The sequence below is a fragment of the Centruroides sculpturatus genome, unplaced genomic scaffold, assembly GCF_000671375.1.
Source record: "Centruroides sculpturatus isolate CEXI.00-Female unplaced genomic scaffold, Cexi_2.0 scaffold764, whole genome shotgun sequence".
NCBI classification, from domain to species: Eukaryota; Metazoa; Arthropoda; class Arachnida; order Scorpiones; family Buthidae; genus Centruroides; species Centruroides sculpturatus.
This window is the reverse complement of record NW_019384991.1, coordinates 237,389-261,098: the sequence shown is the minus strand read 5'-3', so window position 1 is coordinate 261,098 and position 23,710 is coordinate 237,389. Positions and strand designations below refer to the sequence as shown.

The 23,710-nt window shown below is 28.8% G+C and overlaps 1 protein-coding gene across 1 annotated transcript in view; it reads left to right on the top strand.

Moving 5' to 3' along the window:
• Positions 1-930: 930 nt before the first annotated feature.
• The window catches only part of LOC111633031 (dual 3',5'-cyclic-AMP and -GMP phosphodiesterase 11-like), a 78,013-nt gene continuing 55,233 nt past the window's right edge, over positions 931-23,710 (top strand). The window contains exons 1-3 of the mRNA XM_023377556.1: positions 931-1,188; positions 15,769-16,194; positions 19,611-20,026. Of these exons, the coding sequence (XP_023233324.1) occupies positions 1,062-1,188; positions 15,769-16,194; positions 19,611-20,026 (969 nt within the window). The 5' untranslated portion in view covers positions 931-1,061. The remainder of the gene's footprint in view (positions 1,189-15,768; positions 16,195-19,610; positions 20,027-23,710) is intronic.

Below are 23,710 nucleotides of genomic sequence, written 5' to 3'. Positions count from 1 at the left end.
GCATGGCAGTTCAAGATGTAGATTTGCATACCGTAAGACTTTTTCTATGAAAACTGTTTGGATTAATATTGGCTCATCAGATTTATTTATTTATTGAATGTACTGTATTAGGAAAAAAGGGGGAAGGAAGGAAAATGGAGCCGATAAAAGGTCGAGGAATCCATTAGGGGGTTGATAATCAAAACAAATTTGGGGATATTAAACTGATGATGTACCAGTATTATTTACTTTCTTGTAAACATGAACTGTGGCAAAAAATAAAAAGATTTTTATTAAAAAAATAATCTGATAATATAAACTTTTAGTGAAATGAAAAAAACCATTACAAATATTTAGTAATTTCCAAATATGAGTATTAACGAGGCGTCTTTTCATTCATTTCAATTATTTTTAAATGTACACGTAGAGCCTTACGCTTCGTAAGGTTCCTACATATTCAATTCAGAAATGCGACGGTGTTTGTTCAAGTTATTTACAGAGAGTCTTGTCTTTTGCACTAGTATGACTAAAACAAATATCATTTAAAGAATAGCGAATACAAAAATACTTGTGTAAAGAAGTAGGAAGTTATATGTAACTAGCATCTGCTAACTAGTGATATTTATTAGTAGTAACGATTTTTATAATCTAGTCGCATTTGTAAGCACGTTGTTATCAATGGCAAATATTAATAAATATACTTTGTAAAATTATGATTAGTTTATAACCAAGGTTGACATTCCTTCGACGTTCGTATTTTTAATCGCGCCGGATCAATTCGTAGACTTTTCATAACGCGAATGTTTAATTTAAAACATTATGCAAGGCAATTTTCTTTAAAAAACGCTTAATAAAGGCGTAACATCATTAGTACCAAATGAGCTAGTTTTTATGGAGTCACTTGTCACATCGTCCATACATTATCTTCTTACATGATTTATATAACGATCTCTAGACGAAATTCTTCCTTAACGAGTACTGATGCACATCACTCTCTTTGTTATTCAAAGGCTTTCTTAACGTCTCCACGATTATTAGTTTGCCTACAGGTCTGCATCAGTGGTAACTGGACCGCATTACTAATGTGTATTTATCCTACCAATGGGTGGATTCGCGTAGTCGACGACCAATCGTCGCACAGGTGCATCGAAGTTCTTGTTTTGGTTGAAAGGTGTTTCTTTTCTGTCCGAAACATTACCGAAATGTCAAGTAAGTAAAGCTTAGAAAACATTATTTTCTATTTAATTACCTTAACACTCGATACGTTCGAGGATTTTTACGATTCGACGTCATCTAAGCCAAATGTTAAATGTCGCGACAGGTGGTACGAGTAGTTAAAAATACGCAAAAACAACGAAGTACCTGCTGTTGTATAATGCTTGCAATATTTTTCAGTGCTCCTTTAGGCTGTGTTTTCTACTACTTTAACATTGAAGAAAGTTTTAGGTTCCAAACTTAATATTCACGAGGCAAGCGGATGCATTGCTTTCCAGCTGATTTGCAAACATGCACGGAATTGCAAATATTTGCGACTAGGTGTAATGCGATACGTGAATATTAATTATTATTCGTGATTTTGATAGAAAATATATTACACAAGCTGGTAATGTAATGTTTTTAATTACTTAATACTGGTAAATTTTGTGACAAAATTAATTTCTCGAATAATTTGTAGAATGAATTTAGTCTTTGGCATGGCTTCATACTAACCTAATAGTGATGTGATTTCTTGGTCTCGTGTCGGTTTTTCTATTGCATTATATTGAATTTTATTGAATAATTAGGTAGTTTATACATTTATAATTAACAATATAAGTAATAATTAGTAAAATTTGGACTGTTATAAAAAATGATATGGCTAAGATATTTATTAATATAAAAACTTGCATTATTGTTACTTTAATTTTTGGAATGTTTAACACTATAGAAACAATGTTTTGATCATACAAAGAAATTGTGTATGAAATATTTTAAATATTCACGAGTTAAATGTAGCCTAAGCCTGTAATTTTTGAGAGATTTAAGACATATTCGTATTGATACAAATTTTTTTTCATTTAACTTTTACAAATAATAAGGTCATATTTATTTCACATGAAACTGGTAAGCTTCAATATTATAGATGATATCTAAACATGAGTATTTATTAAATATAATTTTTTCGATGTAATATTTCGTAATCAGTTTTTCCTTCCATTAGTTTGTTTTTTTTTATACGAATAATAAGATCTGTTTTAAGATACCGCCTATAAAAATATTCATATTCAGAATTACCCATTCACGATAAAAATGTACCGACCTATTATGGAAGACATCTTTAGGAGCCTTGACCCATATAAATGCGCTTGTAAATCAAGCTCTTTACAACATAATGTAATATTTGATAACTTATTGTTATAGTTCTGACATTAGACGATAAACGATGCGATTAAATTGCAATATTACCTATGTCATTCTATATTTAAGATAATTTTTTAATCATTCGATTCGTTGAATATGATTTAATTAAATAACTTGAAAGTTTGTATAAACTCTTCGAATTTTTACAAGTTGAAAATTCCCTGAAGTATACGAAGAATTTCTTAGCCGTAAGGGAATTTTTTCTAACAAGAACCAGCTATTACGTCCCTTGCTAATGCAAAGAAAAAAAAAGATAATAAAAAAAACAATTTAACGTTTCCACATTTATTAAGGAAATTAGACTGAAAGTAAAAATTTCCAAGTATTCACCTACGAGAGTTTTCTACGAAATTTATTAGGAAAGTTTTGTTATTTTTATAAAAATATTAAATTAAGTTTGGATTTAATACAACCTCGTTCTTTCTTTGTTAAATGATCTGTATAAATGTTATAAATTAACTGTATTTCTTATCGATAAAAATATCTTTTTGCTACTGTCGCGTGAGATATAAACTTTTTAAAACGTTTTCCGATCCATTCGTACATTGAAAAATTACTATGCAGAAGCAACAAATGATGTGACATTTTTGAGGGAAGAATATAAAATTTCGTAGATGAAAATGATGAAATTTAATTCGACCTCAATTCAATAGATAAATTACGGTAAATTAAATAGCTTGCATTCCATTAACAATCGAATCTTTCATCCGACTCTCAGATATAAATCAAATTTGTTTAAAACATATTTCAATAAAACTGATCTAGTATCTTTGTCTTTAGTAGAGGTAATTCTTAAATAATATAATTCGTTAATAGATACTTAACAGCATATACTTGTAATATAAAACACATAAGCTTACTATCATATGTTTTATAAGCAAACAACTGCATATAAAACTAGAAATAGCTTTCTTATTTGTTGAATTTAACAATTTGATATAGACACCACAATATTTAGATAGTATATATATATACTAGTGTGTAATCACCTGTTTAAGGTGATCATGTGTACTATGATTATATGTACTGTGTTAGATGCAGTGTTTATATTATTAAATTTAATTTCTGTAAATATTTCCTAAGGCAGTTTACAACTGTTATGACGTTTACTAATTGATTTAAAATTCAAAATCATGTTTCAATAAAATATTTCGCCTACCAGTGGCCGAACGGATAAAACCTCTGTCGTTCACACCTCACGAACGAAGTTTTCCGGGTTTTATTCACGTGTATAACACCTAAATAGGAGCCAGTTTCCCATAGGAAGTTCTCCCGGAAGGCATCCCCCTTGGCAGATCGCCCACGTGTTGTCCGTATCTATCAAATAATAAAATATATATATATATATATTTTTTTTTTACTCTCTTAATTCTTAATGTCTACTTACTTTTTGTCGATTTTTTTTACACGACAATGGATATTATGTAAACTTTTTGATTCAGTAAAACCTTTCCCTATCTGAAACTCTTAAATAAACCAATAGTAGAAAGAATAATTAACCTTGAGTAATCGAACCCGGTCTCTCCCGAGAATACGACACATTTTTACTCTATCGTGTAACACCGATGCGATAAGCATTAATTAAAATTCAAAACTGAAAGTTGATCATTATAAAATTCGATACGATTTCCACACCGCATTCTTCATATAATACGAGGTCCAAGACTCATTACGGATGCTGTTGATTAAACGAAAAAAAAAAAAGCCCATTTCCGTTTCCGGCGTTGGATAATAATTAAAATGATTGCGTGAAACACGAATTTTTATCATCAAATTCGTGTTTCTTCGTTAAGCCATATATCAATCAAGCGAATACATTAAAACTGGTTTCTGTAGGCATTATAGCAGGCAGATGCAGATATAATCGGGCATAAAGACTCGTAAAGAAAAGAAGATAATGTTGATATCACTCCAAAACTATTCAATTCCTTTTTCGGGTTACTTTTAAAATATATTTTAATCGAAATTTCGAGTTTTATCTCTACAAAAACAATTTAACTTATTTTTTTCTCTATTCATGTCGGCTTCAAATTATGGAAAATCACTTTTAAAAACTAATTTAATTTGAAAACTTTAAAAAAATTTTATTTCCCAAAATTTACTTTTAACTATTAATTAATTAAATTTAATTGAGTTAATTATTAGTAAAATGTTTAATGTTTTTTTTTTTCTGGAATTACTTCATCCCGAAGCATCCAAAAAATTTATCAGCTTCAAAGTCATTGATTTATCAGAAATTATAAATTATTTCATATAAATTATATTATTATTTTTAAATAAACATTATTAGGAATAAAATTTAATTATTTTCATAATNATATTAATAATATTATTATAAATTGCACCGGAATTGACACGGCGATTAGTAAAACATTTATAAGTGACAAATTCGAAGCTTACGTAGATCGACGGTTGCGTTGTAACATGGCGCAATTTACTGAATAATAAACAAACTTGATCGATGTGAAAATTGTTTATAATAAGAAGCTTTACCAGATGTATTTAATATATTTAATGCCGGCGATACGCGATAGTCGCTTAGAACTAGCGATTATATCGCGCGATCTTCTAAATAGATTTAAATAAAATTTATTTATAAAGCGATTTTTTTTAAAGTAAATTTGCCTTTTTATTATCCTCTTGAAATTTAGAGCAACAGCAGAAATAAATAAATTTAATTTTTCTAGCTGATTTTTAGTTATAAGCGGGTTTATTACGCGATTAATTTCTCGTTTAGACAATAAAAAAAATGTATTTTTGAACCTTAAATCTTAAAATTTTGAGCTTGGAATCGATAAAATAAGCAGCTCATCATTTAGAGAATGATAAATTTTCTATAATTTTTCAAAATATTGGGATTTTTTTAAAAAAAATTCTTGTTAGAGAGTCGCATCTCAGAGCGATACTTTCTCATACTAAAATTGTCGATATTTCTGTATAAATAAAAAAATTTAATTAATTATTTAATAAAAGTATTAAAGGAAAATAGTTTTTGCTCACTCTACTCATTTACTCCCGAAAAATATCATAAAAATATAATTAATATAGACCTTATACCGTGACATTTACGACAAATCTCATCGTCTATCTCGTAAGGTCAATATTGTAAAGAAATTTACCATTTAAAAACCGCAATTGTTTTTTTTTTTTTTATATCGCTAGTTTTGATAAACAATAGCGAAACATAAATACGCACGTCCATTCACCAGCCTGTCCATTGACGTCATTCCAACCGAGGAGATTCACGTGGTGTGTAGACACAACTTATATAGACCTCACCTTCGCGCTGCAGCCAGTTAGCGTTGGAAGTAGCTGGCATAACAATCGTTCGAAAGGTTTTAAATGTTTTTCAGGCCAAGGTTTACTATGAAAATGATATCCAAAGGTTACTGATAAATTATCTTACACGCAACAATGCCACTCAGGTAAATAATCTTTTTATTTTTACTGATTTTTTCCCCCCTCTTGTATAAGTTCGAGATTTTTAAATGGAGAATGTTTAAATTAAAATATATATTTTTATACAAATAAAATGGATTCCGAATTTATATTTAAATATTAATTTTAAAATGTTTAAAATAATTGTGTAATGATTTTTTTTTTTAAATCTATTATTCGAATTGCATGAGAGAGAACAAATATTTACATAAGTATATAAACTTTTATAATTTTATTTAAATAAGTTTTTTATTAAATTTATCCGCTTTAATTAAAACAAAAACGCTTATATAATAATTTACCTATTATGAGTTGTACAGATTTTTTTTAGTTAAAAACATGATGGTCCTGTGACATAAATATATTTAACATTAGTAACTAGTAGACAAATATAACACATGAGTAACAACCAGATGTTAAGCACGAAATATGAAAGAAAGAAAAAAAAAAGGGGGGGATTTTTACATATTTTTATGTTGAAAAGAACTCTGATTAAGCAAGCTCACTGATTAAAGCCCTGATTTTTTTTTTCTTTAACCTTAACTTTAAACATTTACGTGAAATAAAACATCTCCCTGTCAGCCGAAACATGTGGTCCTGTCACTTGATTATTTCCTTTGTGTAAACATCGAAATAAACAACTGTCGAGACGAATGATTCTCGACACTGTTTTTCCTTCTTTTTACCGATTATTCTATAGGAAACTTTACTCGATTATCACGTGATTTTTAAGAGCAAAAACGAGTTCTACTTGTTAAGCTACTGCTTCGATATGATTTCGTTTCGTTGGGTAAAACGTGTACTGTACTTTCCTGCACCTTCTCAGTACCTTTAATTTCGCAAACATTCTAATTTTAATGTATAATCGTGTACAAATTATGTTTCGAAATGAACTTACGCATAAAAAAAAATATGGAATAATTCAGCAGTAACGTTGTCAAAATCGCTTCTTGCAGCAGAATCGAATGGTGACTGTTCGCTACAGGAAAAGTTATTTTATAAACATTACAAATTACAGATTCATTTATTTCTATTTTTATTTTTAGAAAAACATGTCATTTATTATATTATTATTTTAAATAATAATAAATAAGTGTCCTATACAGTTTTTACATTGTTTCCTTCACTTGTAGATTGCTTGTTACTCTACAAATATATATACATTTTCTCAATATATATGGACACATTTAGAATAGAAAAATATGTACAATGTTACAGATTATTTATTTGTCATGTTAAATATATAACTTTTGACATTCTTGCAGACTACTACGTCGTAAAGATTGTATTTTATCATCATCATAACTTAGGTCAAATAACATATTTGATATTTCTTAAATTACGATTTAAAAAATGTATTTATACGTAGAATTCCAAATAGGTTCGTTTAGGCATATGTTACGTAGCATAAACTGTAAACGGTATATGTTAAATGTAGTTTATGCAGCTCAGAAAATGGACTATGTACTCTGAATGTATAAAAATTCATCAGTTAACAAGCTTGCTTTGATGTCAAATTATCTAAATAACGGAAGAAATTTAACTGAATTTTTATCAGGTTTTGAGAGAAATGAGATTACTCACAAATGTGGAGTCCCATCTCTCTTCGATGGCCATGTTTTACTACTAATAAAAAGTTTACACTTAAAACGCTAAATTTTTTAGATCTTTGTGCATCCGGAGCCCTGTCAGATGGCCCTATCTGGATTAAAAGTTGTTATATAATAAGCTGTACAAAATTCTTCACGACAGGCTAAATAGTGATAAGCAATTAATAGCTTTAAGTTAAATTATTATAGAAATATTCCTAACTAAATTACTGACATATGTAAATATTATTATGTACTGCATCATTATGTAGTTTATAGTAAATTATATATTTAAAAGTTAATTAGTAAATTATTATTAAAATATTAAAATTAGTAAATTATTTAGTATATTTAACGTATATAGAAAAATAGAATCACGAGGAAAAAAAATTAAAATTTTTATTTCCAATAAATAATAAAGCGTTATTTCACTCGATTTTTTATCTGTCCAATCTTCTCCACGCTTGATAGTTTATCAGAAGAAAATGATTTATTTCTCGGGATATGACTTCTATAATGCATAACATAGATTTGTTATCCGCTTTGCAACTCTCCCAAGTCTTATTTCTTCCACTCTGAAAAATTTCCTTGTTCTCAATGCATTTTTCTTTTACGTCTTCATCTATCTATACGTTTATGTTAGCTACTGTATAAATTCGATTAAATCTATTAATAAAATTAAAAATTTATCAAATTTAATTGATTTTTTTTCGTTATTTATTAAAAAAAAATATATTTTTTTATGTAACTTCGCTCTTTGATTAAATATTTGCTATTAATTTCTGGAATAATTGTCTTGACAAGAGTGAAATTTTTATGAATTTTTTTTTGTGACGTTCTAATAATTTCATTTCTTTATTAACAAATATTTTCATTTGGATGATTTATAAATTAAACCTGCAAGCATATAATATAGTCAAATCTCTAAACAAGAGCATAAAAAATGACCGTGTTTAGAGGTGTCGTTATCGGAGGTTCGACAATATTCGTTCCACTAGGTTTAACGTGTAGGGCTGTAGGCAAACCTCGATGTAGCACACTCTAAATCAGTGTTTCTCAACGGGGGCGATATCGCCCCCATGTGGGCGTTTTTCCATGTTGAGGGGGCGANTTTATTAATTAATAAATAAAAATTAATGATTTCAGTTTTAGTACTAATTACAATTTTATATATGTTAATGTAAATTATTGATTTTATGTTTTTAAAAAAATCATTGATTAGAAAATTAATAATTACTGTAAGAGAAATTATTTATCAGAAAAATTTAAATTAAATTAAAATTATTTTCACAACATTTACTGAAATTATGAATACTGCACATTTACAAAAATCAATATTGTCTGTATTTCAGACTATAAAATATTAAACACGGAGCAGTTTATTTATTATAAAGGTCAGAACAGATGATAAAAACGACGACAATAAAATTTTTTTAACGATTTCTTCTTACAACTGAGAATAATTTATCCTAGTTATCCGATGTACTGTGCTGATCTTTACGGTTGAGAGTGCTCTGCATTTGCATTTTTCTGGAGAGCGCAGATTATTATTTATTATTTGTTCGTAAATATGATAATTAAGTTAAAAAATATATATTTTAAACGTGATAAATTTTAAAATTATATAAACTGGAGGAAATTTTCAACTATATATTTATCATTATGTACGGTTGAGAGTGCTCTGCATTTGCATTTTTCTGGAGAGCGCAGATTATTATTTATTATTTGTTCGTAAATATAAAAATTAAGTTAAAAAATATATAACTGGATATCTATGAAATCAAGTCATAACTACCGATATCTGTTATAGTTGCTGTGGCAAAATAGGCAAGGGCAAGATACTTTAAGCGTTTGAAAAGAGTAAAATAAGTGTTTTAAGTGAAGCTGGTGAGTAAATAAGATTTATCGCTAAAAAAAGCAGGAGGCACGATTTGCGTGATTAGGAATTCTCTTACCGCAAAACTTAACTTCTCATACGAAATGAGCAATTTTAAGAGAAATTACGAATTGAACGAGTTATCTCAAGAAATATTACTGTAGTTCATGCTGTCGATCATCTCAAATACGCCAAAAGAAAGTCGGAATCACAGACAGGCACAAGACTATCAGGCTGACTTGGGTCAGAAATCACATAACCTGGATGGAACAGTGAATGAATGTAGTGTGGTCGGATGATAAAAAGTTTAATTTAGATGGACCAGACGGTTGCCAATACTACTGGCACAATTTAAGAAAGGAGAGGGAAATTTATTCCAAACGACAAATGAGTGGGAGTTCCGTGATGGTTTGAGCTGCCTTTTGGAGAGCGAAAGAAAACAAAATTGCCTTTCTTGAAGGAAAGCAGAATGCTAAAGAATACATCTAGCAAGTAGAAATGCTTCTACTTTCTTTTGGAGAAAGATTGGAGAGTCGTCGATGGCGTTTCCAGCAAGATAACGCTTCTATCCATACTGCCAACATACCTGGGAATGGTTCCTTGCCAATGGGGTTCGAGTCATGGATTGGCCAGTCATGTCACCGAATTTGAACCCCGTGGAGAATGTCTGGGGACCTCTGGTCAGGTCAGTCTACGAAAATTCAAAGCAATATGATATATGATAACACTACAAACCTTAAGACTGCAATCATTGAGAAAAGGTAAGAAATTCCTCGTGGATTTCTTCAAAAGTTGATCGAGTCGATGATGAACAGAATTTACAAAGTAATCTCAAAGGAGGGCGTTCTGGTTATTAGCATTCATAAATAACCTCGGAAATATTTTTTTGTCCCTAATTAATAAAATGATCGTAAAATTATTGAACACTTCAAGAAACTCATTTCTTAAGCAAAATTAATCTAGTGTGTCAAAATTAACCGAGTGTCCTTATCTTTATTAAACACTGTATTACAGACGCATTTTCACATTAGTTATTGGACGGCATCGATAAAGGATACTAATTAGGTACGATGCCAAGTGCGCAACTTTATTTTCAAGGTTTTTGGAGACTGAGCCTTTAGCCTTGAAGCAATAGTTTTTTTCTCTACGGGCCGCCAAGAAAGTTGTTAATTAATTACGATACTTCATTGGAACCATTTCGCGTCACCGTAGTTCTGGTCTATACTTTATAACTACGAAAACACCTCCTTCACCACCCGACCGCCCCATTGTGCGCCTGGCCGAACCCAAATGGGCTCGCTAAAAGAGGCCCTCTTAATACCCACAGGGCAGAAAGAGTAAAACATTTTTTTTTGTTTTCGTAGTTTTTTATGTTGATATTAAAATTATTTAAATCAATAAAAGTAAAATAGTTATTCAGTAACGAAAAAAATCAGCAAGGGTTCTTGCTCGACCTTCCTGGCACTCGAACAGGAGGTTAAGGGAACCATTAAGAACTCTACTTAATTAAATTTTACATCCTAGTATAAATGAAAATTATCAATTATAAAAACTTAAAAGAAGTAATTTTGTTGAATTATGATAAATATTTTTTAATTGAGATTTTTAAGTATAAAAAAAACACTATGCCACTAGCTCAAAAATAAAATGTGTGGGGCACCATCTGTAATGAGATGTTATTAAAAATAACTTTTATATTATTAGTTATAAAAATAAAAGGTAAATAAAGCTTAATTTTGAGGATAGAGAAGAGTTTTTAAAAATATTGTAAATGCCAAATAACGAGTAAAACTTCCATTGTCCAATCCCATTAAGAAACATTACCCCCTCTATCTCCCCACCTGCCTCGAGTTCCGTATTCCGAAATTTAATGCCTCAATGTCCCTCATATACAAGTTACCACGCCAAATTTCGTTTCTTAATCTTGATATTAAGACCCCGTCTTGAGAGATTAAACGAAATACACTCCAACTCATACATACGTACTGTATAGTACAAACAGTACATTCCCGGGAATTTTTTCTCGGGGGGGGTTTTGACGTTTTTGGGTTCAGGGGTTTCGAAACGTCGAGATTTGATAAAAACCCGGAAGGTCAAATTTGACATAATTACAATACTTTCACGTGTTATAACACAGAGAAAGTAAAAATAGTTTATTTTATTAATTAAATAAAAGTCCGTGTAATTTTAGAGTTTTGCGCCGGTTATTTGTGGNAAGGAAAAATTTCGATTTAAATTAAAGGTAATTTATTTATATAATAATTGTGATTTTATTTTTCCTGAAATGAAAATAATTAAAGTATTTAATGCTTTTTATTCATAATATAAAGCAGAAAGTAAGGATTCTTAGAAGTTACTCCACTTATATTATCAGTACCTTTTTTTTTCTTATTATTCTTATGAACGATTCTGTTGGAGATTGCATTTTTTAGATAGCATTTTTAAGTGTTTACCATCGATAAATTAGTAAGTTGTAGCCATTAAAACTGAAAACACTATGAGAAGAAGCCGCTACAATCGTTTTAAAAAGTGTAAAGTATCTTTATTTTTAATAATTTAAAGTAAAAAAAGTTTATTTTATTAATTAAATAAAAGTCCGTGTAATTTTAGAGTTTTGCGCCGGTTATTTGTGGTTTAAAATACATAAACTGATAAAATCATTATCTGAATTATCGTAAATATCGATAAAATTTTCATAACTTGTAAAAATGACACGTCAAAATGTCATTTAATTATTAACTTCGCACTATAACTCGAGGGAAGCGTATCCATGTATTGTATAGAGAAGGGTGAAGTCCATAAAAGTTATAAATATATAATCTTATTTATACTTTATTCCATTTACGCTTAGTAATATGTAGGTAATTAGATATTAATACTTATTCACTTCTCTATAATTATAATGTAAAATGAGAGATTACCTCTTCTCCCACTTCATATTTGGGTTGCTGAGAGAGGGTAGATGAAGCGATAGAAATTGTAGATCTCTCTTTAAATTTAATAACTTAAGGGTAGGAAGAAAATCAAGGAGAGTATAAAAGAATAAATGATGATAAATATGAATTATATTTATACCAAAAGACGAATGAAATTAGGTGGAGGATACAGTATCAAATTAACATAATTTTATATGAAAATAGATTTAATTGGAAAGTGTATGTAATTGAAATTACATTGTCTAACGATTACTAATTTGCCACAGCTGATAATTTCAACAGAAACGTAAATGATAATTACGTTTTTTTTTGTATATTTAATTGCTATTTCGCTCATTTTTTTTTCTTCGTAAACGGTCATTTTATTTTGGAAAAATCACTTCATTTTAATCCCATTACAGAATTCTCTGCGTTTTAATAAGGGAATCGTGTTTTAACGTTTAACAGAACATTAACAGGTGTTCACTTGTTAATACTCATACGTTAAAGTACAGCCTGCTAACGTTATATTATTGTCTCATAATATTTTAAAACNGCCTCAGAGCAAAATTTTAGTTACACCACTGCGTATACAGTATTTGTTTCTCCTAATACTAAGAGTAACTAATGAATATGTAAGAAGTAACAAATTGAAATTAAAGCATTAAACTAGCTTGTTTACACTATAAATTACTTACTTTTTTTGATTTTATTTTCAATTTTATCGCCTATTCTTTGCAAGTATAAATTGGGTGATTAAAAAGAGAGACGAGTGTATTCAAATATACAATAAATAACTCACGGTTTCAAAATTTAATGGATTTTTATAGCAGTATCGTTTAAAAACATGATAATTTCATATGAAATATAAAAACTTATCCTGTAAGAATGTTTTGTAATTTGAAAAATTAGGATATTCTTAATGTAAATGTGACACAAAAGATTACAGATCAAAATAAAGTTATTTTATTTCAATTTATTTTAAAAAATAGTATTGTTTCACAGAATACTGAGAATGGAATAACAAGCCAAGCTGACGATAAAAAATGAACTGTAAGATTTTAGAGAAAAGAAATGGTTATGGCGATGTTTATTTGCTGCTCTTCAATGATCTTTTCAGTTTATCTCTTTAGATAAGATGATCCTCTTTAGCCTTTTTTCCGTTTCAAATAAATCTTCAGTTTAAGTCATGCTGGACTTTCAGTAATTCGTTACTTTCAAGCATAAGCTATAAGAACGAATTTGAGTTTTTATAAATATTCTCTAGAGAAATATCTATATTACACGGAAAATATCCTATGCCTACTAAAATTTATTTGATAAATCTTTAAAGAATAAATTTTATATTAATCAAATTATGTTAAAACTCGTTTTCTTTTATTCATTTTCAATCGCAGAAACGTGCGGACACTTTTGCATTGTATGGACGTATGCTCCAACAAATCCTGCCAAAACCTGACTAACAAAGTAACTTTCTATCAACGAGCAATTATTTATTGTGACATCGACACAATTTTTAATAATTTTTTAAAATTTAAAATATATGCTCTCCACCTCAAATTAGTAGTGGCTTATCCCTATACTTTTCCTTTAGCAATCGGGTCGTGCCGGTCATCTAACTCCTCCTTTCAGGGGAAAATTTTTGAATTGAAATAACGTGATTTCCGGTTTACATTAGTAGTTCGTATAATCGGGGCCTCGTGCCATTAATTTTCCGTATCTGGTCTCGGTTTACATCTATCTTACTCCGTTCTCGAGATTAAGAAAAGATGAACGGACGGACGACAGTGGAAATTTATAAGTCTACAATTTTTTGAAATTGCAACCAAACAAACAAAACCATCAAATTCCACTTTGAAATAATGATTTCTCATATTTTTAAAGTGTGAAATATTTTGGAAGAAAGTCGAAAATTTTACTTGGCAATTAAAAGCACACGGTTTAATCTATTAATTCACAGTTTAAGCAAAGGCAACTCCTCCACAAGCTTTGTGTAGCACCAATCAAACAATCAATATGCCAGTACCTATAAAATTAAAATTCGAACTCTTATGTAACCCTTATCCTTTATCTCTCTCTCTCTCTCTCTTATATATATATAGGCCTATATATAATCTTTTATAGAGAAGGGACGGAAACAAAAAACATGACGTTTATATTCGTCCTCATATCGAGGGATTATTTTTTTATATCATTAAAACAGTTTTTATTTCCCAGTCCTTTCAAAACATTCCTTACTGATTTTGCCACACACAATTTCATTAAAAACCTTACAAAGAGACAAAATACTCTTAAGTGACCTTACCCTATATTTTTTTCATGCCTTTTAAGTCGAGTGTTTATCACTAAGGGACAGACAAATAGCTTAAAGAAAGTCCGTGCAGTCTCTATTATAGCTTAAAGAAGATTAGAGCCTTCGATACTACAATTCGTGAGACTGAAAGTGAATAGTATTTGAACAGATTTTATCTTAATGAAATTTTAATATTAACAAAATTAAGTTTTATGCAGCCTGTTCATGTTTCTTATTTTCGAATAAATAGAATTAAACTGTGCTGAGAAGAAAAAAAATACCAAATTAATCCTCAGTGCAATTTAATTGTTATAAATTAACCAGAAAATTTATCTTCTTTTTTACTTTTACATTTAATTTTGTTTTTGTTTGTTTTTTTAAATACTAAATGATAAAGATAATTGCTGCATTTCTAGCGAAAAAGATAGTTAATGGCCTGTACAGTGTTTTTCTTATCTTTTTTTGTGTGTTCGGAGTAGAACATAATTTTTGTTAGAGTGAAAGTTTTACTTTTTCTTAGAGTGGATGTTTGACAATAATTGAACATTAAATTTTTGTTAAATTTAATATCTAAATTGCATTTATTTTGTATAAAGACTTTTAATATAATTTTAAAGTGCTTTTGAGAATTTTTTCCCTATTTATCCATTCTTATATCGTTGAAAATTTTATTTTTTATTCTGTTAATATTATGAGCTTTCATTCTATTAACTTACTGTTTACAATGGAAACAAATGTATAGAATTTTAATTTTTTTATACAATTTGTTTCAAAGTTTTTAATCTCTTAATGTTTTAGAATTCGAGTTTTGGGCAAAATTGTATGCTATTTTTTTATTTTCAATTTATTTTATAACATTTTCTGTTATGAAATATGCTATTTATCAATAAAAATGAAATGTTTCGTATGGAAGATATAACTAAGGTTTATGTTTGACTGATATTGAAATAAATTCGAATTTATGTATCTTACCAAACTGCAAGATATAAGGATATTTATTTATTAAACTACATTTTTCGATTTAATAAAATATTTTGTTTCAATTTTTCTAACTTCAGCAAAAGAAAATTTATGTAGATGTATGCTCTTTCATAATCAAATTAACTATATTTTATTATATTATCAGATTAACAGAATATTTAAGACATTGTTCCTTCGTTAGATCATGGCTTCAATTAGTGAAACTATAAGAATAATTTTGTCTTTCTTTGTATTTTAATTAATCCATAAATTTCCCAAGGGTCAACAATAGTCATTCAGTTATTTTTCAATTTGCAGGTCTCTCTGTGCCATATACTTCAGATTGTTATCGAGAGAACTCGATGATTTGGCGACCGTCATGGCAGCCGGTATGGCAACCACGTGGCATTCCTTTACACTCTGACATGGACTCGCAAGAACTAGACGAAGAGGCTCAGAAGGTGGAAGCCTGGTTGGATGATCATCCTGCTTTCGTTCAGGATTATATGATACGCAAAGCCACCAGACAGATGATGGATACTTGGATGATAGCACACGCCATACCTCAAGGAATTTCATTGGAATCCGAATCCTTGCCTATAAGTCCTATATCCAGAACGGGTTCTGGAGGTGCCACTCCAGTTAGAAAGATATCTTCGCACGAATTCGATCGAGGCGGATTATTGAGACCCATGTTTACCACAGTGGATGGTACACCTACATTTTTAGGAAGTCATTCTTCTAGTAGCGAAAGTCTGGTCACTCCATGTATCAGACCCGCTCGAAAGAGCCGCCAAGAACTTCAATCGCTGAACGAGAAAGAGCTAATTTTTGAACTCGTAAAAGATATATGCAACGATCTCGATGTCAGAAGTCTATGCCACAAAATTCTGCAGAATATAATTATTTTAACCAAAGGGGATAGATGTTCCTTGTTTTTGGTCGAAGGCGAAAAGAATTCTGGAAATCGTTACTTGGTAAGCCAACTTTTTGACGTTTCTTGTGATTCTACAGTTGAGGACATGTTCAACAAAGAAGAAATTCGTATACCATGGGGAAAAGGCATAGTGGGCTTCGTTGCTGAAAAGAAGGAAGGTGTTAACATTCCTGATTGTTATAAGGTAAGTGAATTTTAACGATTTTCTACAAACTTTAATTACGAATTTATTTTAAGTCGTAAAATTTTAAGACTTAACCACTTCACTGTCCCATTGTGGGCCTGACCAAACTCATGATGAGTATAACTATAAAGACCTTTTTAGTGTCCCCACTTAGTTCCTCGCTCTTACGGCGGAAAGGGTTTAAAAAAATACGTCATACTATTAAAAATCACACAAGAATAATTAGAAAACGTAGAAAACGTATTTATTCAGATATCTTGTAAGACCTACTCAGCTATTGATTTTTCAGGTTAATTTAATTTATTTAATTCAATTCACATTTTATAAAACTCCTACTTTAAAAATTCTATTACTTTATGAAATTATCTGGAATCACAGCTGGCCATAGTAAGAAGTATATAAATATGATGTTAAATTTAAATTCGATTAATTAGAATGCTAAATAATTTTCACCAATTCAGCAGGGAAGTTTTTAATACGCTAAATCTAGTTTAGTTTGGTTTGTTATTACGAAATGGATTTTTCTCGTTTCGTTAGCGCTTTGATGGTGTTAAAAGCAAACACTGGCACCGAATTAAATTTACAAAAGGAATTTCTTCTTTCCTTTAATAAATACAACTCCACAAATTCGTTTTGTGCAATTCACAAGAAGCGATCGATAATTCTTTGTAAAGGAAAACCTCTTTAGCAGTAGAAGCTTCTTTCTTTTTTCCTGTTATAGAAATGCCCGATTACGTCCTATTGACAATAACATAATTAATTCTTCACGCGTGCTTTCAAAATCACTCTAGGTTATTGATTTAATTCCAGATATCATCTATCTTTTCTCTATAAAAAGATTCATACTGAATAGATTCGTAACAAAATATAGAAATGTTTAAAGAAGAAATAACAGAATGTTATCAAAGCTTTGAAAACTTCTTTAACAAATTCCTTCTCTAAAAAGAAAAAAGAATGATATTTTAAGCTTATATCTCTTTCTAAATGACCGATTTATAAACCTCTCAGTAATTATGACTCCAGCAAACGATATAGAATTATCTTAAAACTTTAATCTTTAATATATATATATATTAAATATGTTATAAATTATTATGTATGATATAGAATTAAACTTCTTGGATATATGTTAAATCTTTGAAGATAAACTATCGAGTTTCTAGATATATAATGTAAGAATAATAACTGTTATTCGATCTGCTTAATTGCCCGATTGATTTATGTTACAAATAGTTTTCGTTTCACTAAAACGTAAACATTAATCATAGAGAATGAAGAGTCAACTTTCACCTTATAACATTTTCCAGGGATCAGATATTTTTCCCATTTAATCTACAGAAAAGCTAAAGTTGATATCATGTATTATTGCTAAAAATAAATACATTTCCACTACAATTTTTTTTTTAAAATAGTTAAATTACTTTGTATTTAATATTAATCATATTTAGAGAGTAATTTATGTCTTTATAATTAACATTAAATAAATAATTTCGCTGATAGCGTAAATTAATAATAATTATAATTTAATTAATATTAAGTAAACTCGAATAGAAATGTAAATAAATAATATTTATTTCGGTTATTTAATTCAAATAAACAATTTTTTAAATTAATATAATCCACATTTAATTTATGCCTATGAGCTGATTATTTTAATGTAGAGAACTCAGTGCAATTTAATTGTTATAAATTAACCAGAAAATTTATCTTCTTTTTTACTTTTACATTTAATTTTGTTTTTGTTTGTTTTTTTAAATACTAAATGATAAAGATAATTGCTGCATTTCTAGCGAAAAAGATAGTTAATGGCCTGTACAGTGTTTTTCTTATCTTTTTTTGTGTGTTCGGAGTAGAACATAATTTTTGTTAGAGTGAAAGTTTTACTTTTTCTTAGAGTGGATGTTTGACAATAATTGAACATTAAATTTTTGTTAAATTTAATATCTAAATTGCATTTATTTTGTATAAAGACTTTTAATATAATTTTAAAGTGCTTTTGAGAATTTTTTCCCTATTTATCCATTCTTATATCGTTGAAAATTTTATTTTTTATTCTGTTAATATTATGAGCTTTCATTCTATTAACTTACTGTTTACAATGGAAACAAATGTATAGAATTTTAATTTTTTTATACAATTTGTTTCAAAGTTTTTAATCTCTTAATGTTTTAGAATTCGAGTTTTGGGCAAAATTGTATGCTATTTTTTTATTTTCAATTTATTTTATAACATTTTCTGTTATGAAATATGCTATTTATCAATAAAAATGAAATGTTTCGTATGGAAGATATAACTAAGGTTTATGTTTGACTGATATTGAAATAAATTCGAATTTATGTATCTTACCAAACTGCAAGATATAAGGATATTTATTTATTAAACTACATTTTTCGATTTAATAAAATATTTTGTTTCAATTTTTCTAACTTCAGCAAAAGAAAATTTATGTAGATGTATGCTCTTTCATAATCAAATTAACTATATTTTATTATATTATCAGATTAACAGAATATTTAAGACATTGTTCCTTCGTTAGATCAGGGCTTCAATTAGTGAAACTATAAGAATAATTTTGTCTTTCTTTGTATTTTAATTAATCCATAAATTTCCCAAGGGTCAACAATAGTCATTCAGTTATTTTTCAATTTGCAGGTCTCTCTGTGCCATATACTTCAGATTGTTATCGAGAGAACTCGATGATTTGGCGACCGTCATGGCAGCCGGTATGGCAACCACGTGGCATTCCTTTACACTCTGACATGGACTCGCAAGAACTAGACGAAGAGGCTCAGAAGGTGGAAGCCTGGTTGGATGATCATCCTGCTTTCGTTCAGGATTATATGATACGTAAAGCCACCAGACAGATGATGGATACTTGGATGATAGCACACGCCATACCTCAAGGAATTTCATTGGAATCCGAATCCTTGCCTATAAGTCCTATATCCAGAACGGGTTCTGGAGGTGCCACTCCAGTTAGAAAGATATCTTCGCACGAATTCGATCGAGGCGGATTATTGAGACCCATGTTTACCACAGTGGATGGTACACCTACATTTTTAGGAAGTCATTCTTCTAGTAGCGAAAGTCTGGTCACTCCATGTATCAGACCCGCTCGAAAGAGCCGCCAAGAACTTCAATCGCTGAACGAGAAAGAGCTAATTTTTGAACTCGTAAAAGATATATGCAACGATCTCGATGTCAGAAGTCTATGCCACAAAATTCTGCAGAATATAATTATTTTAACCAAAGGGGATAGATGTTCCTTGTTTTTGGTCGAAGGCGAAAAGAATTCTGGAAATCGTTACTTGGTAAGCCAACTTTTTGACGTTTCTTGTGATTCTACAGTTGAGGACATGTTCAACAAAGAAGAAATTCGTATACCATGGGGAAAAGGCATAGTGGGCTTCGTTGCTGAAAAGAAGGAAGGTGTTAACATTCCTGATTGTTATAAGGTAAGTGAATTTTAACGATTTTCTACAAACTTTAATTACGAATTTATTTTAAGTCGTAAAATTTTAAGACTTAACCACTTCACTGTCCCATTGTGGGCCTGACCAAACTCATGATGAGTATAACTATAAAGACCTTTTTAGTGTCCCCACTTAGTTCCTCGCTCTTACGGCGGAAAGGGTTTAAAAAAATACGTCATACTATTAAAAATCACACAAGAATAATTAGAAAACGTAGAAAACGTATTTATTCAGATATCTTGTAAGACCTACTCAGCTATTGATTTTTCAGGTTAATTTAATTTATTTAATTCAATTCACATTTTATAAAACTCCTACTTTAAAAATTCTATTACTTTATGAAATTATCTGGAATCACAGCTGGCCATAGTAAGAAGTATATAAATATGATGTTAAATTTAAATTCGATTAATTAGAATGCTAAATAATTTTCACCAATTCAGCAGGGAAGTTTTTAATACGCTAAATCTAGTTTAGTTTGGTTTGTTATTACGAAATGGATTTTTCTCGTTTCGTTAGCGCTTTGATGGTGTTAAAAGCAAACACTGGCACCGAATTAAATTTACAAAAGGAATTTCTTCTTTCCTTTAATAAATACAACTCCACAAATTCGTTTTGTGCAATTCACAAGAAGCGATCGATAATTCTTTGTAAAGGAAAACCTCTTTAGCAGTAGAAGCTTCTTTCTTTTTTCCTGTTATAGAAATGCCCGATTACGTCCTATTGACAATAACATAATTAATTCTTCACGCGTGCTTTCAAAATCACTCTAGGTTATTGATTTAATTCCAGATATCATCTATCTTTTCTCTATAAAAAGATTCATACTGAATAGATTCGTAACAAAATATAGAAATGTTTAAAGAAGAAATAACAGAATGTTATCAAAGCTTTGAAAACTTCTTTAACAAATTCCTTCTCTAAAAAGAAAAAAGAATGATATTTTAAGCTTATATCTCTTTCTAAATGACCGATTTATAAACCTCTCAGTAATTATGACTCCAGCAAACGATATAGAATTATCTTAAAACTTTAATCTTTAATATATATATATATTAAATATGTTATAAATTATTATGTATGATATAGAATTAAACTTCTTGGATATATGTTAAATCTTTGAAGATAAACTATCGAGTTTCTAGATATATAATGTAAGAATAATAACTGTTATTCGATCTGCTTAATTGCCCGATTGATTTATGTTACAAATAGTTTTCGTTTCACTAAAACGTAAACATTAATCATAGAGAATGAAGAGTCAACTTTCACCTTATAACATTTTCCAGGGATCAGATATTTTTCCCATTTAATCTACAGAAAAGCTAAAGTTGATATCATGTATTATTGCTAAAAATAAATACATTTCCACTACAATTTTTTTTTTAAAATAGTTAAATTACTTTGTATTTAATATTAATCATATTTAGAGAGTAATTTATGTCTTTATAATTAACATTAAATAAATAATTTCGCTGATAGCGTAAATTAATAATAATTATAATTTAATTAATATTAAGTAAACTCGAATAGAAATGTAAATAAATAATATTTATTTCGGTTATTTAATTCAAATAAACAATTTTTTAAATTAATATAATCCACATTTAATTTATGCCTATGAGCTGATTATTTTAATGTAGAGAATGTTGAGTGTTAACAAATATAATTTCAACATAAAATATTAATATGATTAATTAATTGATTTGTTGTTGATTAATTACTTTTAATTTTAGCCCCTTATAAGTGACATAACACACAATATATTATATAATCAGTAATGTCAATAAAATGTGCATAAAATTTATCTGCTGTTTACAATAAATAATTTTCATAAATTTAAATGTTTACTAATCATATAAACATAATAATGAATTACGGCTTAATATTCATCCGTAAATTAGTTAATTATTTAATGTCTAACCAATAGATTTATACTTAATGATTATTTTCTATTCGAATTGCATGCACATAACTGCATTACAAGAGATTATTATTTAAAATTAATTATTTAAAATGAAATTTCTAGTTTCTCTTTTATTAAAATAAATTGTATCAAGTTAAAAAAGAATAAATGTGTCTTTATCAGAAGAAATGAAAGCCAATTTAGAGAGATTATAATTGTATTTATTGTTAATTACTCTGAATTATCTTTATAATTTGAGTCTTCACAATATTATAAAAGATTGTAAATGTATTTTTTTTTTCAGAAATAGTTATTAAACTAGTAAACAATTTTTTATAAATATTTTAAGAATTCTTTGTCTGTAAGCCATTTTTATATATTATGTAAATAAAGGAAAAATCTAGTTAGATATACAAATTAGCCTTGAGTAATTTTATATTATGTAAGCTGCAAAGTATTGATTTTTACTCAGTTTTGATGTTTTTACTCCTCACAGCTAAATTTATTCATTTGTGTAATAATAATGAAACAGATCTATGCACAGTACTATGTATATATTGTAGTACAGAGGTGTGTACTGTAGTGATTTAGGTCTGAATTTGTTAATTCGGTTTCCCAGATGAATGGATTTAAAATAATTTTATCTAATATCGGAATTGGATAATTTTTGCTTTCAATATAATTTAATTTGAATTTGTTCTGATGACGAAAGTTTCGTGCTTGAAACAGACCAAAAAGAATCCTCGTTACATTAATTTCAACGTTAAGTTATAGGCCTATCCATAAAAAAGTTAAACTATATTCTCCTTACAAACATTTGCCTACTTAAAATATGTTTTCTGATAAGAATTTCCATCAATTTACTAGTGTTTTTTTTTTCTTTTCGACCAATCGAAAATCAATGAAAAACTTCAAAACTCATTTGACTTCTTCTCATCTAAAGAATCGATATTGTACGCGGTTCTTTTATCACTTTTCTAACTTTGGTAAAATAAAAAATACCACATAATTTCTAAACTTGCATTATTATTGATTGATAAATATCGATAAGGTGTTAAAAATATCGTAAACTTGTCCGTGTCTAGAAATGGTTAGTCTCTATACGTAGATTAAAAAGCTGTAAAATGCCATATAGTGTATTCGTGGAGGCAAGGGAAACGTAAACCCACTCCTTAACCGAATACTTAGAATAAATATGTAAAGAAAGTCTGTGATAAGTAATAATTAATGAATTTTTTTTATTGTTATGCTAAATTTATTATTTATTTACTTTTATAAATATTTTAAAATTTATCTACAAAAGTAATTTTATGACCATGCCTGGATACACTTCTGAAAATGCCACATTTGGTATTAATTAAAGTATAATATTTTAAAATCCAACGTTCCGAAATTTAGAAAGTGATAAAAAGTGATTAAATTGTGGCATTTATAGATGTATCTGGATCATGGGAGATGCTAAAGCATTTGGAAGATAAGTTGTAGCGTGGAGCATAAAACGATTTTTATCGCTAGATCGTAAAGAAAACTTTCTTAAAATAACTTGACGTAGCAATTAACCAGAACTGATAAATGAATTTAACAAAACTGCCGTCCTCTACCCATCTCTATACATTTTACGCTGCGGGATCGATGATTAAATTATATTAAACGGATTATCTTAATGATCGATCGTTGTACTCTCTTCTAATTTTAGCGAATTAAATTGCTGAAATGTCCAAAGTCACTAAACATTAGTAATAATTCTGCTTAGAGAATGA